This window comes from Nannospalax galili, unplaced genomic scaffold (assembly GCF_000622305.1).
Source record: "Nannospalax galili isolate Female #2095 unplaced genomic scaffold, S.galili_v1.0 scaffold237, whole genome shotgun sequence".
In the NCBI taxonomy this organism is placed as follows: Eukaryota; Metazoa; Chordata; class Mammalia; order Rodentia; family Spalacidae; genus Nannospalax; species Nannospalax galili.
The window spans coordinates 1779064-1792578 of record NW_008339924.1 but is presented as its reverse complement, the minus strand read 5'-3'; the positions used below and the strand labels follow the sequence as shown (position 1 = coordinate 1792578).

The 13515-nt window shown below is 40.5% G+C and overlaps 1 protein-coding gene across 2 annotated transcripts in view; it reads left to right on the top strand.

Moving 5' to 3' along the window:
* Syce3 (synaptonemal complex central element protein 3) overlaps positions 1–13515 on the top strand; it is a 32261-nt gene that overhangs the window by 8493 nt on the left and 10253 nt on the right. For both annotated transcript variants that reach the window (XM_029564359.1, XM_008834781.2), the window contains exon 2: positions 2566–2674. In XM_029564359.1, the coding sequence (XP_029420219.1) occupies positions 2566–2674 (109 nt within the window). The remainder of the gene's footprint in view (positions 1–2565; positions 2675–13515) is intronic.

The following is a 13515-nucleotide window of genomic DNA, read 5'->3' as shown; positions in this document are numbered from 1 at the left end:
AGCATCCCTAAGGAGATGTGCATTGGGGAAGTGACATAAAGGTCTGGAGTTTAGAAATAAGATCTGAATACTCAGCATAAACAGGACAGTGAAGCAATGGGCACTGAGTCTGGTACAGAGAAGGGGCTGAGAGGGACCTCACTGATATTTAAAACTAGTGAAAGAGAGTGCCAGAAGAGAACAGGGAAGGAGCTATTAGAGAGATAGCTAGAGTTTGAAAGATCTAAGTTAAATAGTATGAGGAGGGTTTTGAGCAGGAGAAAATGGCTGACTGGCAGGTGCTAAAGAGAGGTTAAATACAAGGACAGAAGTTGCTGTGAGTGTGCCATTTATGACTTTTTTGAGACTAATTTCAGTGAGAATCAGGGGAAGATACCAGATGGTAGTTGTGTGAAGAGGTAGGAACTGAGGGCAGGCCAATGCAAGAAGCCTGGCTGTGAAAGGGAGTAACTGGAGAAGAAGAGGTCAAGGAATGTATTCCAGACCTTTTTTCCATCACCCACTCCTAGCACACTGCCCTGATCCTCTCTTGCTCTTAGCAAAGTATTCCTACTTAAAAAAAAAAAGCTAGCAGAAAGGATGGGTTCCTTAGTAAGGAAAGGCCCCTTATCTACAGAAGTGACACATTTATAACTCTCAAAAGACTGTATAGTCTGCTTTGCACCTCAGGTTCTCAGATCTGCCTCATTTCTCCTAAAGGCCTTCTGATCTTACCTTGAAATCTCATCCTTATTCTGGTGTGGCAGCCTGTACCTATAATCCCAGCACTTGAGAGGTAGAGCCAGGAAGATCAGGAGTTCGAGGTTATCCTTAGCAACATAGCAAATTTGAAGTTTGCCTCACCTTAGACCCTATTTTAAAAAACAAAACAAAAAACAACATTTCTCCTTAATAATCTGAGGATGGCAGGAGAGAAGAATCCCACAATCTTCTTTCAGAACCCGGGCTTTATGTCATTTATTTTTTTTCCTTTATTTAGTCACTATGTCTTGAGCACTTACCCCACCCTCAGCTGAATACTAGGAATAGCCCACTGGAAGGACAGTCCCTGCTCTCCAGTGTCTCACAGTCCATTTGAGGGACACTGAGAAGCAGTGGCCTCTCTACTGTAGAAGAGGCCACAATCACAAAACCAGATGAGAGGCATCGTTAGTGAGGGATGCAAGAGAACAGAGGGGAGGCCTATAACTCTGCAGTAAGAGCCAGGAAGGCTTTCCCTAGACATCCACGTGTACAGTGAAAATAATACAGTGGGGACCCCCTCCTTCCCTGCTCACTGGTCATCTGGCTCACTCCTTCATGTTCATAAGGCTGTTAAGTCTCTGACAGCTCTTATAGCTTCATTAATCTATCCTTCTATCATCTTACATAGCCCAGGTCCTTGTAGGTATATAGATGAAGATCAAATATGCTCAAATGAATTAATGTATACTAAAATCAGAAGGTCTAGAGTGATTTAATTATAGTTGAGCATTCTAAATAATGTTTTAGTAAGTGCTTGTTATGTTAGTTTCTATAATGACCAATATTTAATCCTTACAAAAACCCTACTCCATATTGTATAGCTACTATTATCAACTGCTTATGATAACTTACAGCACCATATTATTGCAAAGATAAGTGAATTATCTCAGGTAACACAGCTAATACGTGTCAAGATTTGAACCCAGAAAGTTCAAATCCATAGCTAGGATTTGGTCTTTGTGGAACACTACCTCTAGTACCTAACAGAATCTTTCTAGAAACTTAAGTTGATAATATTTTTTCAGCCTGCAAATTTCTGAACCATTCCATATTTTAAAATTAGACTGGGGATGTAGCTCAGCTGGTAGAATGCTTGTCTAGCATGCACAAAACCCTGGGTTTAATCCTCAGCACCAGGCTTGGTGGTGCACTCCTATAATCCCAGCACTAAGGAGATAGCAACAGGAGGATCAAATGTTCAAGGTTATCCTTTGCTACGTATTGAATTCAAAGTCAACCTGGGATACATGAGACCCTTTAAAAGGAAAAGTAAAATTAAACTTACCCAACTTCAGGCTCCTTAGCTTTGTATCTATATTATGTGACTACTGTTTCTGTGTCTGTCACATTCTGGTTTGTCATATGGTCTATGACTTACTCTCATATAACATTAGAGATCTCTTGGGTACAGAGACTGTATTTTCATAACACACTGGCACAAAGCTTGCATTTTCATTGCTCCTCAATACATTTTTGCAAAAATAAATTCACTGTTGTGTCATTATCATGGCAAAGGCTTTCCCTCCCCTCCCCCCATGATCAGGATCTCCTCTGCTGTAATCATCTCAGCCCTCAGTTTTGTTTGAGGAAGGATTAACTTAGTAAGGACCAAGGGAAGAGAAGAATAATTAGTATTGCTAAATCTGTGTGGACCCTTTCCACACGTTCTCATCTAACTGTCACAGTATCCTTGTTGGGCAAGTGGGGTATCCAAATTTGAGAGATGGGGAAATGGCTGTTTAAGGATTGCTTGTCTATGAACTGTGGAGCTGGAACTAGAGTGCCAGTCTCTCATACAGCTTCTTTCTGTTCACTTCTTAGATGGCTGATTCTGACCCTGGGGAAAGAAACTATGATAACATGCTAAAAATGCTGTCTGACCTGAATAAGGACCTGGAAAAGCTATTGGAAGTGATGGAAAAAATCTCAGGTAGGATGTTTTCCTAGGCAGGGTGTCTTTCTTTCCATTCTTTCTAGTAGCTCCAGTAATCCATAAACTTATGAACTCATTATCAAGCACCTTTTGTAACAAAACCTTCCCTGACCTTTCAACTTTTTTTTTGGAGACTGGGTCTCTAACTTGCTATGTAGACTGGCCTCAAACTCAGAGATCTGCCTGCCTCTGCCTCCCAAGTACTTGGATTAAAGGTATGTGCCACCATGCCTGGCTTTGACCTTTCATCTTTTATAGAATGCAACCATTGCACCACAAAATTTGACAGTTACACAAATTGTCTTCAAATTATTTTGTGATTATTGTTCATGTGTTTACATCTAATTCCTACCATTGGACTGTTATCCTCTTGAACACAGAAATAAAGACAGGTAGTTGGCACAGAACCAGATACAAGTTCACATGCTTAGCAAATGACAAGCACAGGTGAGTATGACAGTTGTGAACAGAACTAGAACTTTCTGTGATCACTTAAACAGAAAAGGTCAGAATGATTGTGATAAGACTGTAATTCTGAAATGGGAGGCATATCATGGTGGAATAAATAGTAATAAGGATGGGTAGACTTCTTCATTCTTGGGAGGAATATATCTATTCAGCATGTTTCCACAAAGCAATAGTAGCAACATTATTTATTTTATATGGTCTTAATTCAAAATATATATAAATCTTATAATTTGTGAGCCCAAGTTTTACTAGAGAAAATAATGATGTAAAACAAACTTTACAGAGCACATATACTGGGGTTGGGGATTTAGCTCAGTGGTAGAGCGCTTGCCTAGCAAGTGCAAGGCCCTGGGTTCAGTGCTCAGCTCCAAAAAAAAAAAAAAGCAAGGCAACAGAGCACATGTTCTTTATTTGGGGCTGGCTCAGTGGGTAAAAGCACTTGCCACCAAGCCTGAAAACCAAAGCTCAATCCCTGAAACCCACATGGTAGAAGGAGAGAACCAACTTCTGGAAGTTACCCTCTAGGCCTCCACACATGTATTGTGGCATATGGGCATGTGCTGTCATGCACACATACAATTTTTAAAAATTCAAGGACATTAGTCATAGCAGAAAATTTCTACTTAAAAATGTTTACAATTTTTTGTCTATATATTTGCACATATATTAAAGTTTTTAATATATTTTAACTACCCTTTTCTAGGAGTTCTGTAATTCACTTTCCATTAGAAACTATATAACTCCTTCAAACTGAGACTTGTAGCACATGCCTATAATCTCAGCACTCAGGAGGCAGAGGCAGGAGGATCTCTCACAAGTCTGAAGTCAGCCTGCTCTGTATAGTGAGTTCCAGGCCAGCCAGGCCTACGTAGTGAAGCCTTGTCTTTTTAAAAGATAATGAACCAAGGAGCTAGAGAGATGGCTTAGCAGTTAAGAGCACTTACTGTTCTTACAGAGAACCCAAGTTCAGTTCCCAGTACTCATAGCTACCTGTAACTCTAGTTTCAGGGATCCAACATCCTCTTCTGGCCTCTGCAGGCTCCTGCATTCACTTGTACACATAAACTCATACAGGCACACACACATACACATAAATAAAAATTTTAAAAGCAAATACAAATTCTATATAACGCCAATCTAGTTATATGTTCTCTTGTTTAATAAGACTTACTCAGTATCTATCATGTACCATTCTAAGAACAAACTGAATAGCGATATTCCTTCCTTGGAAGTTTGTGAGAGCCAGGAATAGATATCAACATGACTAGTTATAATTTAAATATATAAATTAAATGAAGACACATATACATTTTATATTAAAACTATAAAATGGCTAACACTAATAATGTTATATGGTTAGTGCTGGGGAGGGTTCCAAGAAGGAGGAGAACTGCCTTGAGACCCAGTGAGTCTTTAAGGAAAGCCTTAGAGAAGGTGTTGTGGGATGGACAGGGTGATGGGTCAGCTAAGGAAAGTGTCGGGGTCATTAAGGAATGAGACTAGTACATGGGATTCTCGAGCTGTCCAGCCAGAGAAAGGTAAGACTGGGAAGGCAGGAAGCTAGAGCCAAACAAGGGATGTTGCCTCTCTCCTCTAGGCAAAGCAGCTCTTCGAGATTTCATTTAGAAAAATTCCTGTGGAGACAAGAGGGAGGGCTGAAGGGCTGGAACTAGAGGCAGGAAGATGAATTCAGAAGCTTTTGCAGAATTAAGTCTAAAAGGGAGCAAGACTTAACTCAGGATGACACTGACAAAAAGTAGGGAATCACTTTTTGTGATATAATCTCTCATTGATTTGTATGAATTCTTTATTATTAAGATTATAAGCACACTGGGGCTGCAACGGTTAAGAGCACTCACTACTTACTCTTGCAGAGGACCCAGGTTCAGTTCCCAGTAACCATAGAGTGGTTAACAACCATCCTTAACTCCAGTTCCAGGTGATCTGACTCCCTCTTCTGGCCTGCATGAGCACTGCACAGATGTGGTACACTTACATACAAGCAAAACACTCATACACGTAAAATAAAAATAAACAAATAAAATACTACCCCCCCCAAAAGACTATAAACACAGGCCGGCATGGTGGAACAAGCTGTAGCTTTAGCACTTAGGAAACTGAAGCAGGAGGATGGCAAGTTTAAGGTTAACTTGCTCTACAAAGTGAGTTCCTGTCTAAGAAAAAAAAGAGAAAGGAAGGGAAGGGAAAAGGAAAGGGGAAGAGAAGGGAGGGGAGGGGAGAGGAGGGGAGAGACAGGAAGATGGGGAGGGAAGGGAGGGGAGGGGAGAGACGGGAAGAAGAGGAGGGAAGAGAAGGGGAGGGGAAGAGGGGAGGGGAGGGGAAGATGGGAGGGGAGGGGAGGAGGGGGGAGGAGAGGGGAGAGGAGCCGAGGGAAGAGGAGGGGAGGGGAGAGATGGGAAGAAGGGGAGGGAAGGGAAGGGCTTAAATAAAACAGAGCACATGAAGTTGGGAGGGAAAAGTGTGGGGAGTGATGGGGAGAGACTGAATATTTGATCAAAGTACATAATATGCATGTATGAAACTCTCAAAACAAAAGAGAAAAAAGAAAAATTTGTGGATACTTCCTAAGATGGTATCAATAAGAGAAAAAAAAATGTTGGAGGGGAGTTGGCCTTGAAGTCACATGTAGCCAAGGATGACCTTGAACTCCTGCTCCTCCCTCTACCTCCTGAGTGCTAAGATTACAAAGGTGAGCCATAGTGTGAAGCTTTTTTTTTTTTTTTTTTTTTTTTTTTTTTTTTAAAAAAAAAAAAAACCCCAGCTGTCCTGGAACTCACTATGTAGACCAGGCTGGCCCTGAACTCATGCTGGGATTAAAGGCATGTGCCACCAGGCCAGGCCCCATAGTGTGCAGCTTTATGTGGTGCTGCAAATCAAACCCAGGGCCTTGTACATGTCAGTTAAGTCTTCTACCATCTGAGTTACATCCCCAGTCCCAAGACTACAGCATTTGTTCAAATTTTAGTACATATTTTCCCCAACTTGTTTTTCCCTTTTGTGTATGAGGCATTAATCTATATAAGACAGAAGTCTTTTATAGGAAAATCTATCTATATTTTCTTTTCTGATTTATGGCAATTTCTTTGACCCCTCTAAAGTTTGTCCTTAAACCTAGATTGGTGAAATCTTTACTTATATATTCTCCACTTTACTCCGTGGTTACTTTTCATCATTGAGTTCTACTCAATCTTGTATACTAAGGACCTGGGCTACATACTGCGTTTCTCTACAAATACACTGTGGATTTTCTTTTTGGCAAACATTCCAACAATAATTAAGGTAATAGTTAAATAAGTTATCAAGTTAACAACTGTTAATAATGTTAATATGTCTAGGATAATAGTGTTATAAAAATGCCCTCTTGGTTCAGAGATAGCTGTGTATAGTGAACCAGGTAGCACAGACTCAGTTTAATGTTTATACGTGCGTGTGTGTATTTGTGTGTGTGTGTGTTGGTACAAGTGTAGACTCAGTTTTGACCATCTTTTTTTTTTAAGGAGAGAGAATATAGATTTATAAAGGAAAAAATTAGCATTTTTACCACCTTTTAAGCTTATTTTTTGAACAGACATGCTATATGTGTCTGTGATTTCAGGGCTCAAGAGGCTGAGGTGGGAGAATGGTAAATTCGAAGCCAGTCTGTACTACATAGCAAGAAAGGGTGGGTTGTTATTGTTTCTGGGTTTCTTTTTGAGACAGTATCTCACTATATAGCCTATGTTAACCTCAAGTTCTGAATCTTCCTGCCTCAGCCTCTTTTTTAAAAAAGTCTTTTAAAGTAAGTTTAAAGTTGTCTGATATTGAATATAAACAGCTATAATTCTTGAAGGGTTTCTATTGTTTCTCATAGGAATCAAATAAGTTTAGCTGGCATCTGCTTGGCCAGAATGGCTTGCACTGTGCACAGGGGCCCACTTCACATTCCTTGAACTCAACTCAGGTTCATTATTTCCCTTTCACTGGATTCTTTCCTTATTTTTCAGATTAAAGTTTTCTTTAGCAATTTATCACCTCTTGAAAGTATGTTATCACTATATAAACAACCACAGATTAAATACTACTTTACAACTTTTAATAATTAATTTTTAAATTTTCTTAATTGATAAAAGTTTGGGGCCCAAAGACTCAAATCCAATGGTCCAAACATTGAACCAGTTTTGTTGCTGAAATGTAAGCAGTAGAACAGTTTCTTCACAATGTCCCTAGAAAAAGTTAGGACCATTATTGTTAACATAGTTGGATAATATTGGACCGGGCTAAAATAATTTTTTTAGTTGTTTTCTTTTGGTTTTTCATTAATCAATTTTTATTTTATGCTTATGAATATTTTGCCTGCATGTATATAAAGGTACTCGCATCATGCGATGCCTGCAGAGGCCAGAAGAAGGTGTCGGATCCCCTGGAAATGGAGTTACAGACTGTTGTTACCTACCACGTGGTACTGGGAACCCAGCCTGGGTCCTCTGCAAGAGCATCCCGTGCTCTTAACCACTGAACCAACTCTCCAGCCCCCTTTTGTTTTGTTTTTTTGATACAGGATTCCCAACTGGCCTGAAACTCACTATGTAGACCAGGCTGGCCTGAATCTCACAAAGATCTGTCTGCCTCTTCCTCCCATGTGCTGGGATTAAAGACATGTGCCACCATGCCTGACTAAAATAATTTCTTATCTTGATCCTTTGGTGCCGGACGCTCCAACAGGTACAGCACAGCGGGGAGAGGCCAGGACCAGCCTGGGTTCCTCTCTTGGGGGCTGAGCGGGACTCAAAAACCACACCGAGTCGGGAGTCTTGTTGAGGCAGGAACTCACTTTATTGCGTCAGGCATCAACTTACATAGTTTAAGCAAAGGGGGTGTGGAAAAGGGGGTGGGTATAGGAATGTGTCATCTGGGGCGAAGACTGTGGGCCACTGGGAATTTACCATGCCACTTGTTACTGGGCAGAGGCAATCTTAGATAGGGCTCTGCTGAGTCACCTCCACACAGAAGTGACAGGCCAGAGACAGGTTGCTAAACTTTAGCCTGGCTTATGAAATTATATTAGGCCTCATTTTCCTCCATGCCGTGTGTATGAGGGTCCTGAAGGCCCAACACTTTAGGTTAGATTTAAAGTGAGGTCTAGCATATACCCTTTGGCCTCTGATGCTAATGGAAAGGCCTTTATCTAAAGTCATTACAGTAACCACACTGAAGGAATAATTACTGAAAAATGTAAAAACATACTACTTAAAATACATTTATTATTGATTGATTGATTATGTGTATCTATGTGTACACATACACATGCCATGGTGCATGTGTGGAAGTCAGAGGACAGCTTGCAGGAATGAGTTTTCTCCTCCTAGCAGGTAGGTTCTTTGGGAAGCAGACAGGAGATTCCTCAGAAGCTTGTAGGCCAGCAGTATGCAACACTGAACAACAAAGAGAATCTGTCCCTAAGAAGGTAGAAGGCAAGGACCAACACCTGCGGTTGTCCTTTGACCTCCACATGCACACTGTGTTACACATGCACACCTACCCTCTACATATGCAGGTATCAACAGGCTAAAACAAATAAATAAATAAAAAGTAAATAAATGGTAAAATCTTCTCCACTCAAAGGCTTAAGGTTCTCATTTCATCCTCTCGAACTTAAGTTGAGGCCTACAACCATTTTCCTGGCACAAGTTTCTCTGATAAAGTTTCATCAGAGTTAGCTTCAGGATGCAAAATTCCTCAGGTGAAAAGTGATGTTTTAGCTTGCTTCCCTCCCAGTCCATCTCACCCTATTCCATTCTTTTAAAATGATTGATTACTCATGAAGTTGTGTGTGTGTGTGTGCGTGTGTGTGTGTGTGTGTGTGTGTGCATGTGTTTGTGTAGGTACATGTGTGTGCCTAATGTGTAGAGACCAGAGGTCAATGTCAGGTGCCCTCTTTGATCCCTCTCTACCTTATTTTTTGATACAAAGTTTCTTGTTGAACCAATTCAGCTAAACTGGCTAACCAGCAAGCTCCAGGTATCTTCCTGTCTCCACCTCCCCAGTGCTAGGACTACAGGCATGCACTTCCATGCCTGGCTTTTTTATTAATATTTTATTTATTTATTTTTGTTTTATGTATGAGTGTATTGCCTGCAGGTGTGTACATGCACCCGTTTCATGCAGTGACTGAGGAGATCAGAAGAGGCCATTGAATTCCCCTGGAACTGGAATTAGCTGCCATGTGAGTGCTGGGAATTGAACCTGGGTCCTCGGCAAGAGCAGTCAGTGCTCTTAATTACTGAGCCATCTTCCCAGCCCCTATGTCTGGCTTCTTAGATGTGTGCTGGGGATCAATTTCAAGTGTACAGTAACATCTACCAACTGAGACATCTCTAGCCTCCATGAAGTTCTTATACATAGCAGCATAGAGATAGCTTAGCGTCTCTGTTTTATGTCAGGTTTTAAAGAGTATTATTATTATTATTATTATTATTATTATTATTCAGGAAGTTCCCCCTCCTCAGTCTTCTTTTTTCTTATTTTATGATTTTGAGCTTTTCTCACATCTATTCTTCCAGAGAAATAATAGATTTATTATTATTATTCTGTTTGGGATTGTGTTAAACCTGTACATTATAGCATTTGTTAAATCTTTGTTTTATAGTGCTAGGGGTTGAACCCAGGGTCTTTTGCATGTGAGGCAAGTGCTCCTCCACCACTGAGCTAGATCCCAAGCTCTTTTAAACCTCTACATTAATAAGGGAGAATAGTGTTTCATTAGTTTTGTATTGCTTGAGAAGTTTCACTCTTTAGCCCAGGCTGGCCTGGAACTTTCTATGTAGCCCAAGCTGGCCTCAAATTCCCAGTAAGCCTCCTGCCTTAGCCTCCCAAGTGCTGGGATTCCAGAGATAAGCCACCATACCTGGCTGGAAGATATTATTTTAACAGTAAGTGTTCTTATTAAGGAATAGAGTATGTCTCTCCAAATTATTTGGATGTTCATTAAGATACTTCTGTTTTGCAATGTTTCTCTCTCTCTCTCTCTCTCTCTCTCTCTATATATATATATATATATTCTCTTCTTCTTCCTCCTCCTCCTCCTTCTTCTTCTTTGTTTTAAGACAGGGTCTCCATGTAGTCCAATAGCCTTGCTATATAGAAGAAGTTGGCCTGGATCTCACAAGGATCAACCTGCCTCTGCCTCTTGAGTGCTGGGATCACAGTCATATACCACCACCCTGACTTTATATATATTTTTTTAAGTTATTAAAAATTTCATATGTGCATATAAGGTCTTTTGATCAAATCCACACCCACTCCTTCCCTTCCAACTCCTCCCATATCTTATATCTCCCCATCACTTTTTCCTGAACAAATTCGTGTACTCTTTCTTTTATTTTTTTTATGGGGCTTTTTGCTACTCTAACATCCCACCCTCTGAAGAGGTAACCCTAAAATCCTTTTAGGGATTAGATAAGAGCTCCCAAATACGTTTGACATTTTTGATCATTTTTGATCAACAGAGTATGTTGCTAAGAGGCCCAAGGACATTTTGATTTTTAGCCAAGAAACTGGCTACTTTTCTTTGGGGTCTTTTTAAAAATTTTTTTAATTTTATGTGTATGAGTGTATTGCCTGCATGTATGTGAGTGCACCTGTGTCATGCAATGCCGCAGAGATCAGAAGAGGGCTTCAGATTCCCCTGGAACTGGAGTTAAGGACAGTTGGTAGCCGCCATGTGGGTGCTGGGAATTGAACCCAGGTAGTCTGCAAGAGCAGTCAGTGCTCTTAACTACTGAGTCATCTCTCCAGCCCCTTCTTTGGGGTCTTTTTACCTTAACTGCCTAGCCAGTTCCTACCTCCTAAACTTATCACACCAACCCCTGAAGAGGTTACCCAAATTGCCGATAGGTAATTGGGACGCAGACTGCTCTGGCTTCTTCCTAACAGGGACACAGGGTGAGGCAACTGAGGCACCCCTTCAGTGGGTCTATCTAAAAGACTCCCAAATTGCATAACTCCTATCTGTAGGGAGAAAAGAAATTCCTTGACTGGTGACTAGGAGATATGAAGGAGAAGTAAAGGCAAAAGTAGTTAGAACATTATAAGTTCCAGACAGGGAACCAGAAAAAAGTCAAAACAGGACAAATTTCAAATGTTCATATCAGAGTCCATTGGAATTTCTTGACAAGAGCTTCCAAAGGCATCCCTCCATTGGATTCCTCCTCATTTTTCTTTTGTCTGCCAAGGCTGGACTCGAGAGTGATGGACTCAGGATTTGTTTTCAGGCACTTTGATAGCTGTTGGAGTGGCTAGAGTTGGTGTCAGTTTCCTCACAAAGGCTTCTAGATAGGGGGAGAAAACAAATTTAGCCATCATTTTAGAACAATAGTAGGTTGTCTCCCTTAGCTACAGGTGGGCACTACAGTATTGCAGACCAAGATGTGAAGTCTTATGTCTGAGTCTTACATCTTGTGGTTAGAAACAAAATCAACAAAGAGAAATAATTGTTTAAATAACATTTTATATGGACTTAAGCCTAATGTCTGGGAAGTGTAATCCCTTGACTCTTAAAGAAATATACTGATCACTTTACTCTTTGGTTATACTTTCCTTTTGGGTGTTTAAGACCATACAGTTGGCCCAAATAAACCAACTTATTTTTACTCTTAAGGTTGTTTGAGGATCTGTTCCTCAGGGGTCACATGGACTTGGAAGGAGCCCCTGGCTCCTTTCTTTTACCAGTTCCTTCAATGTGAAGATCAGTCAAAGGTCCTGCTTGACTGTGGCTGGCTTTGCTTGGAAGCATGGAGGAAATGTTTCCTCTGTGTTGACCCTCCTCTTTGTAGACTGGACATTGGTTCAAGTCCATCTGGTGGGGTCTCCATGGCCTTCCTGAACGAGAGGACAGGTGACTCACCACCATTACAGGACATTTTGAGAGATGCTCCATAGTCCCCTGGAACTTAGTCGACCTTGAAGGGCAAGGAGCAAAAACTGTTCTTTAATTCCCTCTGACCAGATTAGTATAGGCCTCAAAGTATGGCTGTTAAACATCCAAGAAGGTTAGTTCCACCAGTCCCTGGTACTTTTAATTACCATATGCTAAGTAGATAAAGCTTGGGCAAAAACCTAACCTTCTTAGATAAACCTTGACTAGACATATATTTTGTTCCTTAAACAAGTTGACTGAACTATGACCTTAGAAGTTTTAAGATTATGTGCACATTATTTTTGTCTCATCCTTTATATATCATAACAAACCTACACAGACCTTCATCACTTGCTTAGGCTTTCTCATTTTTTTTTTTTTCTATTTTGAAAAATATCTCCATTCCCATATCCTTTTAGCATCTTTTACATTCTCATTTTCTTTTTTAATAATTATGAGACATAATAACATTAACAAATAAATTTTCCATCTGTTGTGAGAATTCTTTTCCTGGGAATACTAAGCAATACTTATCCCTTTCTCAGGTTCTAGTGTCAAACCAATGTTTGATTAAAGTTTTCCTGGGAAAGCAATGAATTTACTGAGCTTACTTACAGAGATGACCGAGGGACTGCTGAGGTCTATGAGTGACCTGAGCGTATGCACACTGGAAAGCCTTTACCCAGCATGGATCATGCCTTCTTTTCCTAACCTTCCCCAGATTATATACTTTAGTCATCCCAAAATTCAAGAGACCATGTGTGATTAGGGCCAAATTACATACAATTTGCTGGGAAGAGAGGATGGATACTCCAGTGAGGGTCCAATGACCCTGCTTGCCCCTCCTTTAATGAAGGAGCACAATCGTCAACAGGCCCAATTGTGACAATGTTTAGCAAGCAGGCACAGTTAAAGTCGTGATGATGGTAGTTATTTCACACAGAAGAGACTGCTGTACAGCATCATCTTATTAAAAGAACATGAAATTTAAAAGGATTTGGTGCTAGGATCCACAAATGAGGGAGAACATATGGCTTTTGTTTTTCTGAATCTGTGTTACTTCACTTAGTGTAACAGTTTCTAGATCCATCCATTTACCTGCAAATTTCATTATTTCATCTTTCTTTACTGCTGAATAGAACTCCATTGTATAAATGTACCACATTTTTGTTAACCACCAGTCAGTTGAGGGGCACTTAGGTTGCTTCTATCTCTTAGCTATTGTGAAAAGAGCAGCAACAAACATGGTTGTACAAGTGTCTCTACAATAGGATGAGTTCTCTGGGTATATGCCGAGGAGCAGTATAACCGGGTCACATGGTAGGTTCATTTTTAGTTTTTTACGAGTTCTCCACACTGTTTTCCATAGAGGCTGCACGAGTTTGCAATCCCACCAGCAGTGAATAAGTGTTCCCCTTTTTCCACATCCTCACCAGCATTTGGTATCACTTGTTCT